Below are 27,426 nucleotides of genomic sequence, written 5' to 3' on the forward strand. Positions count from 1 at the left end.
TGTACATCCTGTTGCTTGTCAACTGTGTGATATAAGACTTACGACAGAATTATCCTTATTGCAGCTGATGTGTTCTAAAGTATTAGACGGTGCCACTTACCCCTGTGAGTCACCGCTGTCACTCTTTGTATACTGGTCTCGAAGGGTCCTGGCCAAGAAGAAGATGACAGCAGATGCCACAAGAAGAAATCCTGCCACAGAAGCAATTGCAATACCCACAACCAGTGGCTCAGACACATATTCTTCACAGTGCTCCCCCCTGTACCACCAGTTCTCTCCCACACGACACCTGCCACAAAGAAACACAGGGAAATTAAGCACCAGCAAAAGCTTTGATTAATGTATTTAACTTCCTGTTAGGGTGTGCCCTCAGTTAAGTCACCTCAATAAATACGTTTGCGTTGTTCAATCACCAGTTTTCTTCATTATTATTGCGAACATTCTTTTTGGTATAGAATCCTATAACAGTTTTGGTTGAAAGAGACCTTCAAAAGCCATCTAGTCCAAACCCCTGCAATAAGCAGGGACATCTTCAACTACACCAGGATGCTCAGAGCCCCATCCAATCCAAGGGTGGGGCATCTATCACCTCTCTTGACCTCTCTCTTCTTCCTTATATCTAGTCTAAGTCTACCCTCTTTTAGTTTAAAACCTTGTCCCATTGCAAGGCCCTGATAAAGAGTTTGTCCTCGTCTTTCTTATAAACCCCCTTTAAATATGGAAAGGCCATAGGAAGACCTCCTAGGAGCCTTCTCTTCTCCAGGAGGAACTACCCCAATTACTGGATTTAATGAAGATAGGTAAAAGAGTAAAAGGGTAATGTTTTGTGATGGAAAAAGTCATCGGTTTTTGCAGTTTAGAGTATCCTGTGATTTGTTAAAACTGGAAGGTGTTTAGACTAAGTAAAAAGTCCTGCCTCGACTGAGCCTTGCATGTGATATACCCAATACCATACAACTGATACAGCAGTTGCCTTTATCATCTTGTAACGCAAATACAAACGAAGGTGTCTTAACTGAGCAAACTGTTATAGTGTAGGGAACTCCACAATGGTTTGTTAAATAGATACTCAAAATAAATGATAGAAAGAAGCGTATGTTCAAGATTGTATCTTTGGAATGGCTGCCCAAAACAGTATTCAGTATTCCTGCCTTACTTTGGTTTTAAACATGAGAACTTTAATGTTAATACTGACTTTAAATACACCAGGAAATATAATATATTTGCAATATGTGTGTTTGGGAGTTTTTACTGTAAAAACTCAAGGAATTGTAAGGTGGTATGACACAGCAATGAACCTTATTGATAAGAAACATCAGTAAATTAAGTTTTCTAATGTAATTATCTGAAATAGTTTCTGAAAGTAGCAAGCAATACTTCAGGGTTTTTTCAGAAAGTTCTTAATAAATACAGGCTGGAACATGCTGGTTTTCAGATACTTACCTGCTTCTAATTAACACTATTATACAAATATGATCAAAGTTATGATACATCTGTGACAGTATCCATTTTTATAGTTTTTAAAATTTTTTTCTTCTGTTAAATACTAGGACTCTGACTTGAATGATGTTCTAGGTAAGCTTTAAAAAGAAAATCACATGAAATAAATAATAACTACTAGTAATAATATTCTTCTTTGCAATAATTCTCTTAACTTTTGTTGATAGGTATATTTTGCTTTTAAAAATAGACTGTTACTTTGCTTGAAAAGTAAAAAATTAAATGCAGTGTCAGCAGCAGCATCAATTTGTCTGTATCTTGTACTAAGTCTTTTCTATTACCTGCAAAATACAGCAGTCCTGTTCAGATGCATCTATATCTTTATTTAAGCAAAAATTTGAACTATAGGGCCTGTGCCTTGATCCTTTTATGAATCACAAATGATTTTTGCCAAATGTCCAGTATTTACTCCTATAACTTTTTCTTAAACGAAAGCATTATATTTAAAATATTTGTTCTCTATCAGTCTGCCTTTAAAGGATGAACTTTCGTGATGGAATTAACTCCTATATGTTATATGACATTATCTAACACTTTGCTACTTCACAGAACCTCTGGAGATAAATTCTGTCCCCAAAGGTCAATGCAAGTGATTTGAACAACTGTGTGTGCAACCATTTTTCCTACTTAGCTTATTTCCTGATGTTTCTATTCTATTAATCTGTTACTGTCTCATTTCTGATCTATACACAGGAAAACTAATGCTAATATTGGGACTTGCACACAGCAGCATAACATCAATGATAACATCTACTCACTTGTTATACATTATTGTACAGAATTTTAGACAAATCTTGTAGAATGCTACAACACAGGAGACAATAAAGGGTTTTTATACAGGAAGCACAACTTCAAACAGCAGGATGACTTACCTACAGATGGCCCCTTGCCCAGGGCTTATGTCACATTTCCCATCATTCAGGCAGAAGTTTGGTTGCAGATCACAAATGCTGTTGCACGGCAGCCCGTCAATGCTCAGGTAGCCAGGGTTGCAGACACACTCAGCTTCTCCACTCCAGCGATTTACTAAGCACTCGGAGAATTCATTGCAGGCCTGGAACTTGCAGGGATCTGCTTGCTCACCTGACAATACATAGAGCAGAATATATTAATGATAGAGGAGAACCTTAACTGAGGCAAAGGGCTGCCTGTCTGCTGCCATTTTCTCTAATGGTCTCTTAGTTAATCCACAAAAATCCAGTGTGCATCTTTCCCAAGTAACAAAAGGTTCTGCTGAGGTGAACAAGCACTGGCAAGTATTCCTCTGTCTGCACAGTGCATGCCAGTGGCACAGATAAGACCACCCAACAAAACAATCAAAAACCCAAGTATATAAAGTGATCTTTTTCTTACTTTTCTCTCTCTGCTGGAACTATATTTTGCAAATGAGTAAAACACAGCTGAACTCCAGCATTTCTTGTTATAGAAAACCTAGGCAGCCTATAGGGAAGGGCAGTGGGACTTTGGGCACTCACCATCTGCTGTAAGGGGATTTGCCTTTTTGTCTGCAAGGAACACAAGCTTATAGCATTCAATATATCTCACTTGTATCAAGCTTAAGGGGCTGGCATACACCTAAATGATCAATATCAGAAGATTTTTTCATGCTAATTAGACCATCTTTTTCAGATGGTCTAAGCTTGATCTAAGCTGTGAAGAACAGCTACCATTTGCCAACAGGTCAGCACTCTTGTTTTTCTCTAACCTTAAAACAGGCAATATTTTTGAGTTGCTTATATGGTAAACTACTGGCTAATTGGACAGAGAAAAAAAACTTTCTTGTTGTATCAGAGAAGTGAACCAAGAGGGCCTGTAACTATTTAGTGCAATCAAGGCCTTACCACAAGAATGAGGCAGCGGCTGTTACCTGTGCAGATGCTCACCTGGCAGCTAAACTGGCTACCACCTGTCGGAGTAACCACATGGAATAAGTTCATACCACACATGAAACTAAACAAAAGAGAGATGAGCACCACTGTTCTATCTGAGCAGGCTACTCCCTCACTCCCCAGGTAAAGTGCAGTGGTATTGTATAGAGTCAATTTGTCTCCATAATTCTATATGGATCCCATACAGCTTGCTCTGTCTGAGTCCCACTTTTATTTTCATCTCTTTAGTCCCATAACAGATTTTTATTTGTTTGTTTAAACTCTGTGAAAGATTGTGTTTCTGAAGTCCAGGCTGTGAAAATCAGTGGGCAGTCTCTGAGCTGCTGGGATCCTTAGTACTTAAAGCAGAAATAGTTCTAAATCCCTTGCTTTTAAACTGCATTTCCCTGCTGTCCTTACCCGATTCCACATCCAGGGAGTATTTATCAATGGCCAGGTTCATGGTGTGATATGCAGTGTTGCAGAAGTCTTCCAGGATCAAGTACACAGCATTGGTGACATTCCGAGGCACAGGTTTGGCAAATTTCATTCGGCTGTTCACCACAATGCTGCCGTTTCTGAAGTTCAGGATTTCCAGATTCTGGAATCCCGTCAGATTTGACTGAAGGTAGGGCACCAGCTGCAACACAGGGGATGTAACAGAAAAGCAGAATCTTTGAATCTCTCTCTACTCAATTCTGTTGCACTCTTACTGCATCAGAGAGGAGTCTGAATGACTTTATCCAAATCCCGCAGCAAAGGCATTAACCTTTACCCAACTGAGTTCTGGGCTGGCAGCCTGCCAGGAACCTGAGCACTTCAGGCATCTCTTAAGAGTATACCAATTGTCATACAGTTTCTAAAAACTTATGATTCAGAAATACAGTTCTCAGGACATAAATCGTGTTCTCCCTTGATCTAAGCACCAGCCATAACTGCTATTTCACAGGCTTTTTCCTCTAAGCATGTCCCACTTCCCCCTCTGTTCTTTGTTCCCTTATCTCCCACAAAAAAATATTCATTTCAGTTAGAAGAGGTGAATTTCCCAGTTAAAACTTGGCAGTTGTTGCTGTATAATTCCTGTGAGGCTTTGCTAGTCATCAGCCAGGGAAGGAACAGCTTAGCTCCCTGAGCCACCTCTTAGGATGGGTTGAATGTGTTGCAGAAAAGTTACCTCATCACTAAAAAGTGAACTAAAAAGTTCTGCTTTAGAGAGAATATTGACTAAATAAAAGACAAACATCCCACCACCTGTCTGTTTCCAGACAGAATTTTCCTGGGGCGGGACAAAAATCATATCTGTAAACACCAGTTTTGAGTTGCTCTCTGCAAGAGAGATTATTAAATATCATTGCCAACAATTTGTGTCTATCTGGTCATGGACATTTAGTATAGAAGTCATTCTTACCAGTTCCAAGAAGCGCTGTTCCAACGCTTTGTATTCAGGGGAGTTTTTATTAAAGAGGTCCTCTGAAAACATCATGTTGGTAACCCGAAGACTGAAAAACACAACTAGAGCTCGGGACGGGACAGTACTGCTATAGTGAGTTTCATGTGTGGCCCAAGCCACACTGGCCATCTCTGTGGACTGGATACGAGTTGTTAGCTCCATGTGACTCTCAGTCATTCTCCTTCCCTCCTCAGTCTGCTCAGGAAAAAAGTGGACAGTGCTCACATGATCCAGGTCTACTGAAATATCTAGGGCTCTTGTCGTTTCATCTCCCAGCTTTGTTGAGGCAGCCACAGAAAATGATGTGGATCCCACAGGAGGCAGATGGGATGGAAGCTCAATGGGGCTTGTTGTTACTCTCACTGTTTCATACTTCACAGCAGTGCTGAAGCTCAGGGAAACATGGTCTGTACCACCCTGCCCAGCCAAGTCCTCCAGGACAGCAGTCTGATCTATCACAGAAGGAACTGCAGTTGAAACTTGAGGGGCAGCTGGCGTTGCTAATTGCACTGTCTGATCTAAGGAGGTTTCTAGTGTTCTGTCAGTAGGCCAAACATCAGCTTGTCCCTTCACTGCTGATCCAGTAGTGTCTTGGCCTGCCAATGATGAATCTAGGGCTTGCTGCTCCTCTGTGGAAGCATCAGGCTTTACCATGGAAGGACCTGCAGGCAGAATGGTTCCTGAAGGGCTTGTGTCCAAGTGTCCTATTGTAGCAGCTTCCATTACATCTGACTGCTTCACTGTGTATAGTTCTTCTACCATTGTCCTGTCTTCCTTTTGGTGTTCAATTTCTTCAGAAATTATGTTCTGATCCACACTAGACTCTTCAGGTTGCTCCATACTGACAGTCTCTGTAGATGTAAGCAGATGATCTTCCACAGACAGATCTGTGTACTGTGGTGAGACAGGCACCTCTCCAGTTGGCATGTCTACAGCGGAATGATCCACCGAAGGCTCCAAAACCAAGGATGGTTTAACAAAAGAAGAATCATACATGCCCAGTGTTTCTGCCTGTGTAGATGGTTCCACAGATGTTGGTTCTTCTGTCTGTAACAGAGGTACTGGCGGAGTTGTAGTCTCTGGAAAGACAAATATTTCAGACTCATCAAGGAAATCTTTTATATTGACTATACGTTCATTCTCATCTTTGGAAGGATCATAATCTAATTTATTCTCAGAGTTGAGAATATAGTCTAAGATCATGCCTTCAGGAATATCCTCAGTTTTGATTAACAAAGACTCATTGTCATCTTCAAGCCAGCTATCAGGACCAGGGTAAAAAACTGGTTCCAATGTTGCTTCTTCCCAAGGCCAGATACTTGATTCCATTTCTTTTCCTGAACCATCAAAAGCTGAACCAGACCCATCATCATATATAACTCTATCTCCAAGAAACATATCAGTTTCATCTTCCATAGGGGGTACTTCTAAGGGAAAAGGAATTTCTTCCACAGAGTCTGCACTGTCACTGCCCTCAGGACTACCTTGAGTTTCTTCTTCCTTCTCAGCAGATACTATTTCTTTAACATCAGTCTCTATGACTGATGAAGAGGCCACTGTTGGTGCAGGAAGCAGAGGAACTGCATAATCATCTGTAGATGGAAATTCTTCAGGCACAAGGTGAGAGGGACTTGAAGGCAAAAGATCTTCAGATAGTCCAGTATCTTCAACTATTAAAAATAAAAATAAATTTCCAATTAGTTGTTGTTTATGATAAAAAGGGTCAAATTACATTAACTTTATTATCTGTAGATCTGTATTCCACGTTTCCCATAATATATCCTGGCCTTTGTATACCAAAGTCAGATGGATCCATGTTGACCTGTCCCACTTTCCATTCAGATATTATATGGGCCAAGTCAAGACATGCAAAATTAATTCTGTGAAATTAAACAAGCATCATGTGTGTATCATTTCCAGAAGGGATAAACAGGCATTATTAGCTATTACAAACATTTTACCTTGGTATATTGTTCTTAAGTATATGCATACAAGAAAGGTAAAAACTAGCAGAGAAAGAAAGCCAATTTTTAGATGTTTTGAAAAGTCATTTTAGTAAACTGTAATTTGGTGAGTATCAGGAAACACTGGCATCCAAATTTAAGCTCCAGTCAATGGCATTAACTTACCATCTAAAGAACTGGGGGGTGAAAACCATTCCAGAGAGTCCTCAGAATCATGCTCTAACACTGGTACAGGGAGCAAATGAGGAGTCTGACTCCCATCCTCTAAATTCAGCCCATCAGGCAAAGAAGTGTCGTCAGCCTCTGAGGAGAGTGGAGCTTCAGGTGCCAAACCGGCCTCTGAGTCCACGGTTTCTGGTCTTGGCTGGATTTCACTGTCACTGGACTGTTCACTGTCTGAAGTGGAGTCTGGTTTGGTGTAATCGAAAGGCAAGGCATTGCTGACTGTTGATTCATCTGCTGAGGGACGTTCAGCTAAAAAGGTGCTGTCCTGGAACATAAACCTACTATTAATATTTCCACTATTACAGGGGAAACACTGATTATCTGCACTGAGCTGAACACATACAGGATGTTAACAGCAGGCAGCAGCAGTCTTGTACTACTGCCTCTGTGAGAGAGCAATGCACAGCAGCAGGAGGGGCTAGACCCTTTGCTAATTGTGTGCAATACACATGTAAAATGCATGTCCTTGTGGCATATGTCATGTCCAGTCGTGTCCATTGAAAAGGGAAAGGAGCCATTCAGATTGTTTGGAGTACAGTATCACTTACAGGATCAACAGATTTGGCGTCTACACCCAACCCCTTATCCTTTCTTGTACTAAAAAAATGAATCTGTCCATCTCTAATTAAACCAAAGATAAATTCTGCCCGACTTCCTAAAGCATGATGAGGTTTTAGCAGCTATTATTCAGGTACGCAATCAATATATTAATTATAATATTGCAGTTACTATGATACATAAAACAGCATAGAAACAGAGCTTGAATGTATGCATGCCCAGTGATCATTTATTGGTATCTTTTAATTTTTGGGCCTAAGAACCCAGGAGGGAAACAAAAACCATAATGTAAAGAAGAATGCTGAGAACCTGGAATAACTTTAGTCTCAAAGCCAAGATGCCTGTGCATCTATCTATCTATCAGCAGTAACTATGAACAACAAAGAGTATGCAGAACTAATTGTTTGGAATGTGAAAAAATAATTTGGTTTGACACCTCCAATTTCCACACTGTTTACTTACTACTTCACATCCCAATCATTATTTGATTTACAGTTAAAATAGTTAGCACATTTCATCTTTGAATATTAATCTACTATCATGGTGTCTGATGAGGTAATTATGTTGGGAAAAGCCAATAAAGAGATAAGTTATTTGGTCAAGGCTACAAAAGCAAGCTGCCAGCCTGAAATTCGGGAATTAGTGTTTCACACAGACACGTGCCCACATATCAATGTGATATGGACCAAAAAAACCCATGGGATACAAAACCTGCCAAGCACTTTCGAGAAGCAGCAATTTACTAAGAACTAACCAACTGCTGATGGTGACGAGCAAAGTTAAGTGGGCAGTGGACACAGGGTTCTGTAATACACATTACAGTTCAAAACCATTTTAACTATTTCTGTAGCTCGCCATTCCTGTCAAATCTCTTTCTATTACTTGACCAGCAGGGATAACAGGAAGAATCCAAACACTTTGAAATTTTACTCCTGGTTGAAATGTGGGTGAATTAAATTTTCAGCTTCATTCAAACTGCACTTGAATGCTTTGGAAACAGGCCAGTTAAGGTATTTTTATTAAATTATTTGTTTACCTGCATTGATCACATTTAAAAATGCCAGTTGTTATGCCACCACAGCCTCCTCACGTTCTTTAATTTATATGGTAACAAGCAGTTGAAAAGTATATATACCACATAGACATGTGCTCCAGCAATTATATTTTTTGGCAAAACTGACCACTATAAATAAAGCTGTAAAAACAGTTACTATACAAAATTAGAAACAAATTACATGTATAAATTCCATAAAGAATGAATAAGGACTACCAGCAATAGCTTCTCAATACATTTTTTTTTATGTGAGCACTTAGTTGCCAGGGATTGCACTTCATCATTTATTTGAATGTGGATAGATGTTCCTATGGCAACTAACATTATTCAAAGATTCTTGTTACAGTGCAATATATTATATTAACAAGTTTAATATCATCTTGGCAAGTTCTGGTTTTTGCTAATGTCTTTTGAAAGGCTTACAAATATGACAGATGACTGCAAACACAAAACTCCCTCCCTGATTTTCCATTTTCTGCTGCCAGAAAGGCATTGTATTCAGCAAGCCAGAGCATTCTACCTGTTACAACTCACAGAAATAACAAGAAAATATGGATTTCAAAAAAAAGACTTGACTTTGCTTTACTTTTTAAGAGATCTGTAAAACTAAAAAAAAAAAAAAAGTGGTACCATCTGCTAGCAATTAGATGGTGAAGTCATGACAGTCCCACATTATGTCATAAGTATGTATGATAATACAAATCCAACTTATTCTCAGATCAGCTAAGAAGAATCACAGCAAAATTCTTTTCCATAGGTAGCAGTTCTACTTAAGTGTATCCGTAAAGGTTTGACATCTGTGGAAGTAATTGATCAATTGTTTACTGTTTAAGCATGTTTTTGATTTTCTTAAATTTATGTGAAGTTACTTCCCAAATTATCTGTGTATTGCAGACTGTACACAGCTGGTTTGGGGATATACTCAATATCTTTTACGTAGTTAGAGTTCTTGATTGAAGTCATAGATTACTTTATTCATAGCTCATAATTAGAAAAATATAACTTCCATAATTTTTTCTCATACATACTATTCCCTAAAATTGGGTTAAAATTTATTATTGCAAAGGTACCGCTACTCTAAAATCTTCTTTCCTGCACATCTGCCAGATTATCCACAGATAAAATGTAAAGATGGAAGAATTCTTTGTCTTACTAAAATAAATATGTGCAATAATTTAAACTAGTTAGACAGCTCTAGTAAAGAGAAATACCTTCCCTGAAAGTTAACTTAAATCCATACCACATTTAAGCCATTATGGTAAATCCATATGAATTTGTATTTTAGACACCAATGATTAAAACTCAGGAAAAGCTGGCATGAAATTAAGGATATTATACCTTTTTCCATTCTAATAATATTTGGGTTCTGTTGAGTGACTACAAATTTTGCTTACATAAAGCTTTCAGAAGCTGACCTGCAATTAGATGTGTCTGTCACAGCATTGTCTCATAACAGGCTTAGTGAGAACCTACCATCCAGCACAGGGGGATGTGGATTTTATGGCATGATCTGAGCTCATTTCTTCGTGGAAGGCACATCTGTGTTATACAACTGAGTGCAGAGCAGAAACCTACTGCCCAGACAATGCTCCACCATTCAGAAGTTCTCACTGTTGGCAGAACTAATTGACTTGATCTCAGTGTGGACGGTACCTAACTCAGTATCTCTGCCTAAAGTCCCTCTGCATTGTACAGACATGGTTAGGGATACTGAGCCTCCTGTCCAATAGGGAACTTCAATCTATGTCCTGGTTTGTTCCAGAGGTAATCAGAGGAGATAATTACAATTTCACCGCCTGTTATATTTCTGTTTCCTTTGCTGGCATTAGGGGAATAGACATAAAACCAAGCTGAGAATTTTCTGTGAAGGCAATACAGTAACAAAAGGAGCACATGAAACTTAGCATTTTATCTCTTCCAGCAGCCAGCTTTAGGGTTTACATTTATTTGTTGCTTTCCAAAAAAACATAGGATAATGGAAGGAAGAATCATGCCTTTAGAGCAGTTTACAGTCTAAACAAGATGATCACAGAAAACTGGTGCAACAGCTATCAGAATTGTTATATGAGAGATTTCACCAGTTTTTACTCTAATATAAGGTGTGCCTTCATTACTACTTATTCTGCATGTACAATGGGATAGAGAAGCTCTGGGTGTTGGCTACAATTCCACCTTGCTGAGTTAAATTGTTCAAATGTGTCCAAAGGCCTCTGCTCGGAACCATACTCACATCGAACTCCGGGCGCTCCAGCACAGCTGGATGCTCAGTAATCCAGGATGGGTCTTCTGATGTGGGGTGTAGTATTTCTTTCACTGTGAAAACATAAATACTTGGGATCTAAAGGCTGCCATAGCAGTGTGAGGAGGTTATTTTGGAAGACTGACTGAAAAACCCTCTCTGATCTCAGATTTGTGAGTAAAATCTTTTCAAAAAATTTGTCAGAGAGATTTTATTCCTGGAAATGCCCCCCAAATCACTCATAGGAAGTACAGAGGAAAGATAAGAACAAAGGGTTGGCAGCCCTCTTTCATCACCTCTAGCAGGATCACTGAATATTCAACAATAACCCAGGTATTTCCTGGGTTATTTCCTTGGGTATAACAATAACCCAGGTATTTCCTTGTGCTGCTCAAGGCCAACACAGGGCTACTAAGCTGAAGGTCACCTTGGTGCAAGGTGCATCATGTGAACCCTTTTTATTCCTCTTAATTTTTGGAAGCGTTACTGGAATTGCACAGCACAAACCTTAGCGTAAAAATAAAAAAAAAAGAGACTAAACTAATGGATTAAAAAAATGGGATGCTACTGCTAATGATTTGGCCTAGTTAAGATCGGAGCAAAACAAGCTGTAACATAGTTGGTTTTGTTCTCTCTGTTTAATTATTAAGAGGGCAATTTAATAATTTGCTCATCTGAGATTTAGTTCATAAAAATTCAGATGTGTGACGCACCAGTGCATCATAATTAATACTCACCATTAGTAAGCTGGAGAGAGTTAGGGTCTAAAGACAAGGAAGTGTTTTCAAGCAAAGCATTTTTCTGGAGGATTTCAGCGATATAATCTCGGAAATCACTGATGGTGTACACAACTGTTGGATTATCCTCTATGCCCATAAAGGAGTTGTCCTCCACCTTGTTGGATTGAAGGTTAATCAGGTCCCAGGTGGCATTGGTGATGGCTTTTCCATCAAATGTAACAGCATAGTGAACTTCTACCCCACTTCAGTTGTTCAAAGAGAAAGAGTACACAGATGAGAAATGCCAGGTTTTCCAAAGTATAGCAAACACTATGATATTTTTTCCCAAGAACCTGTTCAATACACCTTTTAAAATAGAAATATATGGCTTTAAAGGATTCTAAATAAAAACTATTTAATTCTTTTCACATTTGTATCTGCTTGTGCTTTCCACCAATGCAAAGTTCTCAAGGAAAAGGCTACCAAAAGCTGACACCTGGTCTGGTCCCAGCCCTGTACTTCTACTAATGAATGGCAGACAGACCACAAGCAGACCAAAAGGTTGGCTTTTTACCAGCATTATTAATGGACCCACCAGCATGTAGTGGTGAGAGTGATGATTTTAAGGTCATGCCAATGATGGGAATGGTTCTGAGGTATGAAAACAGACAGGAAAAACAGGCTGTATGTAGCAGCAATCTACAGTAGCAAGTGAGAGCCCTGATCACTGTCACTGTGCAGTGTCAACCTGTTCGAAAGAATGTCTTTAATAGCAATAAAATGGTATTTAATACAGCTTATAATTGGGAATATTTATCTAGATTCATTTGATCATTTATTCTATAACTCGGTTTTGTGTCTGTGTACAGTTTAGGTTTTTTTCATATTAATTCTCCTCCATTATCTTAATTTTCTTTTTCTGAATACATTTGCATGTCCTTTTCCACATGACAGTATAGGCAACAATCCAATTTACCATACACTGGGCATAAGCACAAGGGAGTTTTAGAAAATATAACGTATTTTGGCTGCACACAGAATACAGTAAAAAAATTAAGTAACCTATGAAGTGTTAGAAAAATGTGCCCTGAATATAGGTTTTCCTCATTCCATGGAGCTGAATTGGATTGCTAAAATAATTTCTCTGATCAGGGAAGTCTTAAAGTCCCAGCACCAGATACAACAGAGACATAATCTGCAAACACACTGACTAAAATGAGGAGCCTGCTGGAGTTTTGCTGGTGGCTCTATCATTGAAATAAGTCCAAAATAAGCTCATCAAGGACACTGACTGTCAGAAGATGAAATAAAGGACAGCAGTAGTGAAAAGGCACAGCAAAGATGGAACAGAGCATGCTCCTCAAACATAACCTTTAGATTTAATACAACTGTACTGTTAGTTGCCTTTAATAATTCCTAAAAAATAACTACAACACCATCATCTGTCTGGAAAAGGCTAAACATCTGGTGGCTGGAACATAGTCTTTGTGAACAGTTGCATGCATCTTATCCTCCAGAAGTGCACAGTAGTAGGGGATGGCTGTAAGTCACTACAGTTTGTAAAGAGATTTGTGCTATCTAACCTTTCTCCTAAAATTAGAATGCTCTTTAAAATTCTCCATGGAAACTGGCTATGCCTTTGCTGAGATATACACAAAAGAAAATAATACACCTAGTAAGTTAATGCCACAGTTCATTTTCTGTCTTGTGAAATTCTTAAAATACTAAAGAAAATTTAGTATTCTTAACTTGCATATATCTGATGCAAAACGAGTCCAGACTGATCCCATGTTCTGCTAAAGAATATTTATGAAAATTCTGGTAAAACGTGCAGCACCTTTGCCCTTTAAGTACCTAAAGCAACTGCCTTTGCTGGAGAACTGTGGTTTTCTTGCCTACTTTAATTTCAGTAATAATAATCACCCCTCATATATTCAAGACTTTGCTGCAAAGTATGAAGACCTTGAGTAATCATTAAGCAATTTTGTTTACTTCACAAAAGAGACTCTTATACACAAGTTAGCCCAGTAGCTGACTTGTGTTTAGGTAGACTTTCCCTGAGTATTTTTTTTTTATTACTATTATTATTAGGACTTAAATAAGCAAAATAGGTTTATCTTTAATCAAAACAGATCAGTTACTTGCATTTTTTTGGTAGAACCCGTCACATAATATTTATGCTGGATAACTATCTTGCTCTGGAGCCAAAACTACAAATCCCCAAAACAATGTCCTCCAGCTAAATATGTTTTTTCCATCTGTATTATGACAATATTTATAAAAAAGTTGTCTTTACCTGTCTTCCTCGGAAGGGCTGAATATAAAAACAAAACAGAACAGCAAAACCTGTTAAATTGGTGTCATAATTTCCTTTAAGTCTTATAGTTTTTACAAATTTGCTTTGGTATTCTACAGGGCACACTAATTTGAAAATGCACAAAGCAAAATACTACTAAGTTGCATAGTTATTCTGCTACATAAACTGTTCTGCTTTTACTGAACTGATATTTCCTATTGATCCCAAGGAATCAGCAAAGACATCTCAGCTTATTACACATAATGCAGTTCAAGATCAAGGAGACAGAGGCTCACTAATTCCACCTAAAGGTTTAGTCTACAACCTTGGGGTTTTGTCATGCACAGCAGAGGAGAGAGTTCTTGTGCTCTGCCAGAAATACCAACCTTTTATTTGTCTCCCCAAATGAACCAAGAGCTTGCAAATGTATTAGACTGAAAATACCAAGATGGAAGGTTTTGCTACCTTTCAGGCTGAAAACTGGACACAGTCTAAGGTTCCAGCCACAAAACCTTTCTCACTATAGCTACTTTGTTACCTGCATGTAATCTAGCTACAGTTCCCTAGGCAATAAATTCTAAGAAACACAGCTTACAGTCTCAAAGAAAACACAATTTAGATTAACTCATGAACAGTATCATTAGATTCTGAAAGTTATATCCAGTCCATTCAAGAAGAATCACAGTTTGTGATCCATGTACCCCAAAACTCAGATATCAGATGTTCGATGCATTAACTTAGCAAATTAACTTAAAATGTCATTCTGAAGCACAAATTGAATTCAGGAAATTAGTCTTAAAAAAAATACTTACAGGAATAAAGAGAGTAAAAACATTGCATATCAAACTATTTGCCCACCTTTGTTTTGATCCAAGAGAGAAAGACCTTTACATATTCTAAACACCAACGTTTAGAGTCATCCCAAATTAACACTAAGAAGTTGAAAAAGAAATTTAAATACACCACATTTTTCCAAAAAGGTTTGTGTTCTTCCTTGTTTAATACTAGGAGATATCAACAGTACAGAAGAAGCATTAGATGTTAGTGTATCTTTTAATTTTACGATAGAATCGTTAAAAAAAACCCAAACCATGATATTTGCATTTGCATACAGCTCTGTATTTCCATTTCAACTGTTATATATAGAAGTACCAAATATGAAAGCACTTGTCCTTTGGTTAATACATCCTAGGAATTCCCACACACATGCCCAACATTCTTCCAAGTATCATGTTAGCTCACTGCACCATCATACATGATCAGTTCCAACCACCACGTATGCATCAGTATCTTTTTACCTGTAATCTAGGATGTGGATGTTTTTGTATCCAGGTAGTACTTCAAATACACTTTTAATCTATTTTGAGGAAAAAACAAAAGATTAACACACCTTCACCCTACTCATGTGGTAAAAAAAGAAAAAAATCAGGAAGTGTTTTCAATGTTTTCCAAAAATATACCTGAGCTGTTATATCTAACGGGAAAAAAATGGTTGAATATTCTCTTTCTTTATGGAAGAGTAGTTTTGGTGACATTGTTTCGTTATTAGAAAAGGAAAAGGGAAAATAAAAAGTATGAAGAACAACATCCAGCATTCCCCAGCAACTGTACAGAAACATTCAAGGAGACTGCAGAGACCTGCATGGCCCATAGTGGACTACATTCTTTTTTGTTATTTATGCAGCACAAATCCCTCTCTGCCCAAAAAGTTTCCATTACTTCCCAAACCCCTCTGGATTAAAAAGAAATCAGGAAAATGCTCTGGACCTTAACAACTTAAGTGGAGCAGTGGCTGCCATAAGAAAGGGACCTCTCAGATTCCAAAGAGGCACAACATAGGGCAAAACACAGCTCATCTCCATTGCCCTAAACTTACAAAGAGCTCAGGAGTGACCAGCAGTGCTGTTCAAAAAAGACAACTGGGGACAGCAAAATGGAAGTACATCCACACCTATTTCAATAGTCAACTGTGCTACAAGATATAGAATATTGAAGGTTCATGCTAGTTTGGAGGTTTGTTTTAGCTCCCAAAAGATCCTTGCCAGTTGAGGATTATTTTTCACTCTGCAAATTCTTATTCCGCTCCCTGATATCCCTATTTTTAAACTGTCTCTGGGGAGACTTAAACAATCAAAGTGCTGCCGACTTTCTTTTTTTCAAGAGCTTCTTTATTCATGCTCAGAGAAAACCAGGCAAGGGATCAAAGGAGTGGAACATCCATGTGCCAGGTGGACTCTGTCCCATCTGACATTTCTTATGCACACACACACACACACTATGGCATTGCTACTTGGCCACACAACTAGGAAAATTAAGATGTCTAGCCTACGCTAGCAACTTGTGACAGTTGTGGTGATGCTTTTTGGCTGCAGTGAAGAGTACATCTCTTTCCCATCTGGCTCAGGTTCTGGCACAGGGTTAGCCCCAGTAAAAGGGATTCAACAGAGAACCCCAACTAGATGGGACAAAGAAGGAAGCAAAGCTAGAGAAAAGATAAGCCTCATGATGAGCTGCCATATGGCACTCTAAATACCTCTCCCAAGAAAAAAGAAAGACAAACTCCCTGACACAAGAAAATTATGGTAATAAAGTTACCACCATTATAGACAGAATTTTAAAAAATTGGAAATAATAGGGAGAGGAAAATTAGAACACAGCAGTATATTATCATACTTTAGGAATACATTTGTATATTGGTGGGCCAGTAACTTTATTTGTAGCATCCAAATGAAAATTGAAACAATTTTTTTAATAACTCATACATACATGTGTATATTTATATGTATAATGCACCTATGTATTTTTTCTTTAAAGTGTGTGCCTAACAGTCTAAACCATTGTTCATTCCCACTGACTCCAATGGGATTTGAGCATGTGTTTAAGAACTGGGTGAAGGGGTTTTAAAATGCAGTCCCATGAACTGCTCAATCTGGGCATAAATGAAGAGCAAGAGTTGTCTTGGCAACCTAGATTTGAGAGAGGATCTCACTGCAATGCAAACAATCCATTCAAAGAAATGTTGCTCCTGAGCACAAATAACAAATGAATTCTGCTGTTTGTGAATTCTTCTGATCTCCCCATTTATCACCTACTCTGTATAGACAGTAATTGTTAAGGTATCCTCTATCCCACTTCAGTGCATGTCCAAATCAGCAGATGCTGATGGACCTGTCTACTTGAGAGTGCTGGCTGGTTGGTTTGCTCAGACCCTCAAGTTATCTTTTTTTCACTGCCCAGAACAGCTAATTACAGAAGAATTCAAACTGGAAGACTTGATTAGAAAACACTGAAACAAACTCTAAGCAGACTGGTCACTGGAGAGATGTTAAATGTCTTTTTGAAATTTAAGATTTTCAAGTCCTGCAAATTTAAGAACTAATGAAGTTGCATCAGTAGGTAAACAAGAGACTAACTACTTCTCTGTGGGTTTAAAAGCTCTACTGCAGTAACACTGACAGGGAGAGGTACTGAAAAATTCCCAAAGAATGGTAAGGTCTATGCCAGCCCTGGTAGAAGTAGGTCTTTAAAAGGACTAAAATAAGTGAAAATATTGGATTCATTTCTTTTGCTAACATGACGCAAAGTAAATTAAGGAGATCGGAAAATGGGGGAAAGAAAACGAGAGTACAATCCCTCAGAAAGATCCTGTTTAGACTATGTCCCCATTCAGGGGTTCAGCATAATTTTCTGATCCTCCCAAAAGCATACTTTTACCTCTTTTGCCTGCAAAAATTATAGCAGGATATATCATTAAAATCACAAAAAGAAAACTAGGGTCTCCAGCAGCTGGCATGCTACACACAATGTATGGTACTTTTCTGCTTCAAAAGGCAGCATGTCAGACAGAACAGTGCATTCCCATAGTGCGTGGGTATTTTCCAGCCTGCCTCAGGCCAACAAAAGCCTTAAGCTGGTTCAGCACAACCCACGATAAAAAAGCAGCCCTGACACTGATGCTTTGTGCTGCTATTGCTTTGCAGAGCCAGCAAAAGGAAAAAGGAAGTTAGGGAAGGTAATCACCTGAGAAATGAACCGTTCAGACAGCAGTTGATGCTCCACAGTAGCTGGGTCCTTCAGCTCCTCACTGTACTTTTCACCAGCAATCAAAATGTTGAACTCAATCATCTGCTCAGTTACAGGTCTCACTACCTTCTCATCCTGCGTCTTTATCTCATTATTGATCTGGAAGGGAAGGAAGAAGGGGAAAAACAGGAGTTGATTTAATACTTTCTTTTTTGTTTGTTTTGCCCATTGTTTTTGGTTGTTGGGTTTTTTTGAAGAAACAAAGCCTTGTTACTCACCACAGACAAGATTCCTACCTAATGTGGGTTTACTCCATGTAAAAAGCATCCCTAAACGTGTATGGGATGTACAAATGGTCTGCCATCTGTCAATACTGCACTATATTCCCAAGTTTGGATCCAAATATCTTTCTTACACGGGACAGAAACTTCTCCAGCTGCTGCAAATCTGAAAGTTTCTCTGGCTCATGGTGGGGCAAAAAACCTGTATGGACAGGAGCACCTCAGGGCACTACTGGTGGGCTGGTCACGGGTATACTTAATGACACATGAAAACTGCAGTGCAAAGCTCAGCATGCTCACTTGAGCCATCAGCACACTTGTTTGCCTTGCACTATAATGGAGTGCTTGTGAAGCCTCAGGGACAGAGGCAGCAACTAATGAGGCAATCTACTAAGCAAGAACATTTCTTGAGAATTCTCATACTGCAGATAATTCTATTTTCCATATGGATGTCTGTAGTGCAAGTCTATCTAGTTGACCTCAGGTACAAACAGAAATCTAGTTGTGTGGAATGTTTATGAGGCAATTTAAAGTACAGCCATGGATACTCAAACAGCTCACTTGAGCCCAGTCAGCCTAGGTTGATTTACCCAAAATGTACTCATTTATCACAAGGCTCCTACTTACTATTCCACCTGGAAGACAAGTTACCTTTGTCAAGTTCTACATTTGGAACAACACTCTGCTGTTCAGTTTCAATAAGTGAAGGATCCCACAGACATACAATGGGCACTGGGAAACCTGCAGGGACCTCTGCTGAGCTAAAGCAGTGGCCTTCAACTGATGGGTCTACAGTTGCCCAAGGAGCCCCGTGGCAGTGGTTGTGCAATGCATGAGGGAAGCATGAAGCTTATTGTAGCTGCCACAGGCAGAAGGCAATGCCAAGTTTAAATCTGATTTGAGTGACTGAGCAACACAGAAAGAACGTTTTCTGCTTAGTTCCCTAGTATTTTAAAACCAGCTATTCCTTGTGGTATACTGAAAGATGTGAGGAAAAAAAAAAAGCCAGATTTCTGGGGGAAGGAAGGGAAGGCTGGCTTAAGTTAACTTTAGCCAAATAGACAAATGATTTTGCTAGAGGCTTTGTCCTTGGCTATTTACATGCAGTTGTTGCTTTTTCCCCATTAAAAATTAAAACAGAGACCCACCAAAATATGTTATGTATGGTACAAGAAATGGAAAAACCTTTCTCCAGTAAGTTTATCTGCTTCCAGTGAATAACGTATATGTTGTTTAGGGACCCTCTAAAAATTTTTAGTTAAATTCTCTTCCTCCCCGACTCCATCCCTTTTTCACTGGATAACTTTGTTAAAGACCATAATGACTGGTGCACTACTTCAAGCTAGTTAGCGTTTGAGAGATACACACTTAGCAGGCATATATATACTGCTATCATATGGTTGTTTGCAACAACATATACTTTAAATCATACGGCTGTTTGCAACAACATATACTTTAAATCATTTATCAGTCCCCCAAAACCTGGTACAGTCAACATACAACTGCAGAATATGAGCTTTGCTCACTCTTGGTCTTGTAATCTGCAATGCATTTTGGCTGCACTGAGCGATGATGAGGTGTGATGTAACTGTATAGAGTGAAAACACTGCAGCAGCAGCAATCTAATTCTGGTTTCTTTCTGATTTACTGAGTGGTCCTATTCTCTGCTCCAGCAGAAGTAGTAGAGGCAGTTCTGTTTTGAAAAAGAATGATGCTGTACATGGGACCAAACCACAAGTATTCTTGGTACATAATATAAAGCCAGACCCTGGACTTGAGTCTGAAGCTGTCTGCCTGTTTCATATTCAGTATTTATTCCAATATCAGAGTTCCAGTCAGCCTTGAAAGCTCTATAAGTGTACAGTTTGGCTCAGCTTTGTTTCATGGCCATACTGTTATGAAATAAAACACAGTACCATAAATCAGCTTCTACTTATATGCAGCATGTGAAACTTTGTAAGCTTCTCCATAATCTATTGAGAGTTTCATTTTTATAAGAAAACAAAAGCCAGCTGACTCATACCACTGGTTTGCAAAATTTTTTTCAGTCATGTAGGACCACAAATACTGCAGTTGAATTCTAGAGTTGGGACTAAAGTTTAAATTCAGAGGAGCTCTTTCCTATAAACAAATACTTCCCTGGGACCCAAGTGGTTTTCAGCTCACTTCTACAGAGATGATTTAAGTACTGGGTATAGGATTCTCTGTGTTGTGAGTTTTGTTTAAATATGACAGTAAGGGTGACTTATGAGAAATAAAAGTTCATCTATATCAGCAGAGGAAAAGGAGCAGAGAATCAGAATCTTCAAGGCTGTCCAGGTCACCCCTCTGCATCCTACACATTGTACCACTACTACAGCAACCTAAGGTATATTGTGTCTCCATAAGAATAATAATGTTCCACATTCTTCTTGGAGCTTTCAGGACCACTGGGCATTCCCTCTTTAGTCCTAGTACTCTAGTTAAATCCTCATCTGATAACTCAGCTGATCTGTCCTCTCCCACTACCAGGGAAGTGGCATTGCAGAGCCTCTGCAAATGAAAAATACCTCCCCAGGAAATTATGTTAAAACTTTAGAAATTCCATGCCCTCGTTTTATGAAATCTTAGTTAGCATTAACACACCTTCAAATACTAGAAAAATGTAAATGACCATGAAAAGTATCATTTAGGAAAGGCCACAGAATGCTGAACCCCATGAAAAAAAATCACTCACAGTGGTGTCTACACCATCTACCTCCTCGATGGTACCACCCGCAGGACTCTCAATGGAGATCTCATCAGGGGGAGGAACATTGGCAGCTGCATCTGAGTTTGAAAGAGAACAGTATTATTTTGTTTGGTTTGGGGGGGGGTTATACCCATGTACATGTAGATACCCAGAAGCAGTTCAGCAAGAATAAACCAACAGTCAAATTTGATTTCTATTCCCATCATCACGGCAGCAACAGCACAAGAAACACCTGAAGAGCCGGAGGAAAAGTACCAAATACACTAATCAGAATAAAATGTTAATGTTCTGCCTAAGCAGATGTATTTTTGGAAACGTGAAATTAAGTGCAGTAAAAAGTGCACAGAACTAATTTGTCGAGTAGGATTTTCATGATTCATACAGCAACAAAATAATGTCAGCATACAACATGATCTCCAGATTACAAACAGCATTATAGAGATGCAAAAATTCACAGCTCTTTCTGAAGTCTGAACACGATCAAATTTCTCAGTTATCTAGGAATTCAGAATCAGCCTTAACAGGAGTTAGATGAAAACTGACCTCTCAGTGTGGTAACATCAGCATCTGAAGCTGGAGTTGGAGTCCCACTATTGACAGATAAAAATAAAATCAGAAATTGAAGTTGGACATGTTGGACATTAGTTTGTTATATTTCTGTGATTCTGGTGGCACACCAAAAAGCGTATGTGCAGAAGAAATTTGTCATGGTGCTACTTTGCTGGTAACTTCATAAAAATTAGGTTTTGCAGTATTTCAGTTATCCTTTGCAACTTAGGTATTGGGTCACTTGCATCACACAACACACCATGTGCCTCTCCAGATTGCTAACCCCCTTATATTCCAACTGACTTGTAGTTCTACCCAATAATACGTTCTGCCTTCTAGCAGTTCTGTAAAGAAGGCAAATGTGAAGACCAGAAATAAAACACAGAGATAACCTGTATTATCCTATAAAATGTTCAGTTTTTAAAGTACAAACACCATAACTCTACCAAAATCACTGCAAGAAGATGGGTTATTTTTATCATTAATTTTATTCTGCTTATTTGGAAATTTTCAAAAGGCATCAGCTTCCAAATCCAATTATTGGATTCACACACACATAAAACAACTCAAGGCCAAATGTGAAAAACATTTCAGGTAAAAAATCAGATGAAGACTGCCAGCCTGAAGAAAAACTAACAGCTTTGACATGGCTCTTACAGTAAACCCAGGCTCCTTGGAGCCAATTCTGCAAGCCCCGAGCAACTGTGCAAGTTACCAAGAGTAGGAAACATGCTCTGACAGAAACAAGTCATTCCTGAATGAAGGAAAAATTATTTTTCAGGTTTGTCATACTGTTAATATATACAGCCCAAGCTGTAAAATTAGAAGTTTAAGTGCTGGAGAGAAACTGAACTTCAGAAAATTATTGAAGTTCATTGTATTGAGATATTTCTCTCATTTCTAAAGGAACTCCTTTTTTATTGGTGGTCATACCTGTGCCATAAAATAAGTATTGCAGCAAGTCTTCGCTCTAATATATGCAACATTGGCCATGGTTCCAAGCCTTGCCTGATTTGATTTTCGATTCACATATTATATTACTGGTCTTGCAGTCTGTCGTCAAGGAAAACTCCACTCAGACTCGATGGATATTTTGCCTCCTTCAAGATGTATAATCAGTCTCTTTATCGCTTAAAAAAAAATAAAGGCTTCCAGCACCAGCCAAACAACCAGATCCAAAGTTACACACTGCAGATACCAGGGCACCAGCATATGATCAAAGACATGACAGTTGCACTAAGTTAAATGTCTGAAACAGTCTCTCCCCCTACCTCTCACAGACACATAAGGCTTGCCAATAAACAGAGTTGAAGTCAAACCTGATGAATTTTCTACTTAAGTCAAGAATCTTTTCACCCATCCTTTCCCAGGAGGCACAGGTTAGTCTTGCACGAAATGATTAACTATACCAAAATATAGTTCAGGGAATGTTAAACTTACAGGGTGAGATCTCCACAACAATTACATTAGCAAAAAATAAAACAATCTACAGATAAAACAGAAAATGCTTATTTAAGAGTTTATACAGTACCTTCACACGTTTTTTTAAACAACTAAAGTAGCTGAGCAATATGCAAGCTTTGAAATGTAGTTATTTGTATCTGCTTCCATCTTGTGGACACTGGTACCTGTTTTCAGCCAGCACAGCACAAGATAACTCTCTACCAATTCTTTGACAACCTCAGTAAATCTTGGAATCATTTCCAAGGTTGGAAAATTTTACTAGCAAGTATAACAGACAAGATCACCTCTCTTAAGAATGCTTGTTATATTTTAGACTGATTTAGTTTCCTTATTTGTTAATTATCTTAGAACTGCAATAGATCAGTCTGATGCAATATTTTCCAATTAGGTTCACCCAACTCCAGGATGCATTTCTTTTACCAGTTTCAATAGGAATTAGATTACAGTCTCACCAAATTACAGCATCAGTAAAAAGCATTTTAGTGCATGTTTAATGTTCAGAAGCAAGTATGATTCTACTTTTCAGCAGAGGTGAGTCTAATATTTTATTTCTTACAAACTGATTAGTGTAACTAGGGTCAGAATAAAAACTCAACAAAAGCAAAGTGATGTGCAGCAAAAAGTCTGCTATGGGATTTGCAATATTCTATTCAGTTCAAACCTATATACAAAAATTAGCTGAGTCTTGTGTCAGCCCCCTTTTCTTTAGAAGGGGGCAGTGAGAAACATGATTTATTGTGGTAAGCTCTGATCTTAACCTGAGACTCACAGGACTCAATCCAGCTGCCCACGGGTTGGTGCCCAGTATATTTTGAGGAGCCTTCAGGCACTCCTGACCTCCAGCTACTGCCCCACAAGGCACAGGTCACCCACAGTTCCCACATCATCCCTGGCAGCCTTCTGCACTCAGGGCATCTCAAATGGACCAAAATGACCATCTGACCAACTGAGCTCCTAGTTCTCTGGTGGGTTGGCCTTGGTTAAGGGCCAAACACTCACCCAGCCTCTCTACAAGAAAGGTGAGAAAATAAGGTGAGAAGTTTCTGGGTCAAGATAAAGACAGGAAGGTCGCTTACCAATTACCTCCATAGGCAAATTAGACTCAGGTTGGGGAAAATTGATTTATTGCATATATAAGTATGTTGGGATAGTGAGAAACTGCCAGACATTAGAACACCACTTATTCTCCACCCAGGCTCAACTTCACTTCCGACTCCTCTCCCCAGCACATGCTCTGCCTGTTCCAGTCTAAGCCCTCCCTTGGCTTCAGGGAATACTTGCTTTGCCATGGTAGGGTGCTTTTGACCTTGGCATTCCCTATGCCAGTTTCTCATTCTTTTTGTTCCCTACTCCTCTCCCTGTGCCATGCTCTTGCCCTTTCTCACACAGGCTTTCCCTGAGGCACCACTGCCATGAGTGTAGAGCCCAGCTGTGCCCTGTGGTGGGTCCGTCAAAGCCGGCTGGAACCAATGTGGGGCAGCCCCAGTCTCCCCTCACAGGGAGCCCCTACTGACAGCACCTGGGCACCTGCACCCAGTACAGCTGTGTTTGCCAGTGTACCCGCAAGGTAAATTTAAACTTACTCGAGTTTTTAGAGGAAAAATCCTCAAAGTAGACAAGAAAAAACGGACAGAATCACAAAATATGCTGAGTTGGAAGGGACCCAAAAGGATCAAGTCCAGCTCTTAGCCGTGCACAGGGCCATCCCCAAGAATCACACCATGTGCCTCAGAGCATCGTCCAAATGCTTCTTGAACTCTGTCAGTCTTGGTGTTGTCATCACTTGCCTGGGGAGCCTCTTCCAGTGCCCAGCTACCTTCTGAGTGAAAAACTTTTTTCTAATACCTAACCTAAACCTCCTGACGCAGCCTCAAGCCATTCCCATGGGTCCTATCATTGGTCACCACAGAGATCAGTGCTTGCTTCTCCACTTCCCCTTGTAAGGATGTTGACTGCAATGAGGTCTCCCCTCAGTCTCCTTTTCTCCAGGTTGAACAAAGTGACCTCAGTTGCTCCTCATAGGGTTTCCCCTCAAGGCCCTTCACCATCTTCATTGCCCTCCTTTGGACACTCTCTAATGGCTTAATATCTTTCTTATATTGCTGTGCCCAAAACTGCATACAATATTCAAGGTGAGGCAGCACCACTGCAGAGCAGAGTGGGACAATTACCTCTCTCGACTGGCTGGTGGTGCTTTGCCTGATGCTACGGTATAAATCACACTTCCAAAGGAGGAGGAGTTGGCAAATAAAAAAGCCTAAAATTAGCTTTCTAGAGTACTACTTCTAGATCAGATTACTAGTTATAGACTGGTATAAAAATAAAGTTCTCCAAGTTTCAGAGGTCCCAGAGGACTCTCTCTGTCACAGATTCCAACAAATGGCAGCTCTCCAACATTAATGTCACCTTAAGCACCAGGTTAGTCATGTGGTGACAACCACAGACCCAACCAGGCCATAGGGCAACCATAACAGTGCTGAAAATCAAGGTGAGACTAAGGCCACTGTCAAGGTGAGAGTTAAGGCTGCATAGCAAACCCATCTCCTTAAGCAGCAACAGACCACACTCTTTGTCAAGGCCAGGTAATACATACTTACTGGCACCGAGGGGCTTTCAAATACAAGCCCTCAAGAGCTACCCAATTTTCTGACAAAATACTAGTGCACAGCTGGTTGGAAATTAAAAGCCAAGGGCTTAAACACCACCCAGTAAAACCATAATCAATCTAATCAAACAAGACGAATCAAGTATCAAATTTGGTCAAATTATCAGCTATTACATTTTCTCAGGAAGATAAAATATTGTTTTAAGAAACTGTGCTATAATCAACCTCACTTTATGCACAGTGTTGTTTTTTTCATGGCTTTACCAGAATGGTGAGCTTTGCTTTCTTTTTACATGCACTTTTTTAGACTTCTACTTCCGTTAACATATTAATTTTTCAAATGCCCACTTTATTGATCTCCTAAAAAAGCAGCAATAGTACTAGGCCTCTCTAGGGAAATCACTCAAAATGCACATAGCAACGCATACGCTGATTTGTTTGAACACATCACTTTTCAAGTTAAACATAGATTCAAATTCCCCTTCAGTTACATCACTTAAAATATAAAGGATTTTTTTTTGTTTGCCCCAGGATTAATCCAGGGTCCTGGATTAATCTGGATTAACTCTACCTACACAAGTAAGCCACTCCAGGTGGAGGGACTGTATTCTAGCAAGAGTTTATTTTGAATTTGAGACACAGACATATGAAGCGTAATTTCTATTGTCCTACCTGCATGAGTCATGCCCTGGGTCATCTTGGCTGAGCAGTAAGCAAAATATAAAAATATACACATATGTATGGAGATGCAGGAAGGAATACACACAAGCAGACTGTCTAAGCACCAGGACGAACAACACTGCACTTGTGTTTCCTTGAGGGAAACAACTGGTTTCAGATCACACAGCTCTGTTAGACAGCAGGATCTAGGCAGGTGTAAGACAAGATCCATAAGAGCCTCGGAAGTTGATCTGAAGCAAACAGTGCTTATGGACAGCCTATACATATCAATACAGCAAACACAGTTCACAAACACTGCCTACACTCCCCTTTTTTCAAACCCCGTGGTACGTACTTCTGTGTGACATCAGTCATGTCAGGAGAAGACTTGATAGCTTCCAGTCCACCAAAGCATGTACAGAGTTCCATTGACTCAAAGACAACTGTAGAGCCTAAACAGGTTCTTTATGTGCAGCCATACTGCATTATTGAGGAGAAACAACACTCTGAACCTGTCAAATGGGGCACCAGTGATACCATTGCACAGCTCCCCATGAAATTCTACAAAAGGTATTAGATTTTTCTCTACATTTCTCCTCAAGGTTTAACTTTGTGGTTGAACATCTTCAGATTTGTACTACCTGTTCTGGACATCCATCAGTTTTTCAGTTATTTATAACATTGTTTATCAATTTGAATGTTCTAAAGTCTAATTTGCTATGTCAACTATTTATTTTTCTTGAATAATACTACTTCAATGTTCATATTGCACAAAGAAGGGAAAACCATTTTATTGTCTGATTTTCTCATTTTTAAATACTTTAATTACACAGTCTTGAACTAACTATGCAATTTAAGAAGTACTTTTATTCAAGTTCAGAATGCAAGACTGAGTCTTGTATTCAGATTCTTCTCCTTTCAAATTGTGCATGCATTTGTCTTAGTTTTCATTTAGGTAGTTCTTGAATTTTGACCTATTTTTGTTTTAATTAAAGCAGGACAAGCCTTTCAAATTTGCTAACAGACAGTAGGGGGCACAAAAGAAAATACACAACTGAAAAGGAGCAGTGTGGAACTCTTCACAAGTGGTAAAGCTGTGCAGATAATAAAAAATTTCTGAAACAAGTAATATCATTGCCAAGTCCACATGCAAACAGTAAAGAAGCTCAGGTACGTTTCTACTTCACTGCAGGCAGAACTGCTGAACTGATGAAATGATCCCAGCACAGAAGACAAACTC

At 39.2% G+C, this 27,426-nt stretch overlaps 1 protein-coding gene across 9 annotated transcripts in view; it reads right to left on the bottom strand.

The window, feature by feature from the left end:
• IMPG2 (interphotoreceptor matrix proteoglycan 2) overlaps positions 1-27,426 on the bottom strand; it is a 61,219-nt gene that overhangs the window by 4,401 nt on the left and 29,392 nt on the right. For 7 of the 9 annotated variants that reach the window (XM_032677940.1, XM_032677939.1, XM_032677938.1 and 4 more), the window contains 12 exons: positions 21,452-21,498; positions 20,894-20,985; positions 17,894-18,055; positions 15,172-15,230; positions 13,874-13,891; positions 11,596-11,840; positions 10,850-10,932; positions 6,948-7,272; positions 4,777-6,488; positions 3,789-4,008; positions 2,373-2,583; positions 101-289 (listed from right to left, as the gene is read on the bottom strand). In XM_032677940.1, coding sequence (XP_032533831.1) covers positions 101-289; positions 2,373-2,583; positions 3,789-4,008; positions 4,777-6,488; positions 6,948-7,272; positions 10,850-10,932; positions 11,596-11,840; positions 13,874-13,891; positions 15,172-15,230; positions 17,894-18,055; positions 20,894-20,985; positions 21,452-21,498 — 3,363 coding nt within the window. Of the gene's footprint in view, positions 1-100; positions 290-2,372; positions 2,584-3,383; positions 4,009-4,776; positions 6,489-6,947; positions 7,273-10,849; positions 10,933-11,595; positions 11,841-13,873; positions 13,892-15,171; positions 15,231-17,893; positions 18,056-20,893; positions 20,986-21,451; positions 21,499-27,426 lie in introns of those variants that run through there. The other 2 variants (XM_032677941.1, XR_004355047.1) reach the window with 2 other exon arrangements.

Source organism: Chiroxiphia lanceolata, chromosome 2 (assembly GCF_009829145.1).
Source record: "Chiroxiphia lanceolata isolate bChiLan1 chromosome 2, bChiLan1.pri, whole genome shotgun sequence".
NCBI classification, from domain to species: domain Eukaryota; kingdom Metazoa; phylum Chordata; class Aves; order Passeriformes; family Pipridae; genus Chiroxiphia; species Chiroxiphia lanceolata.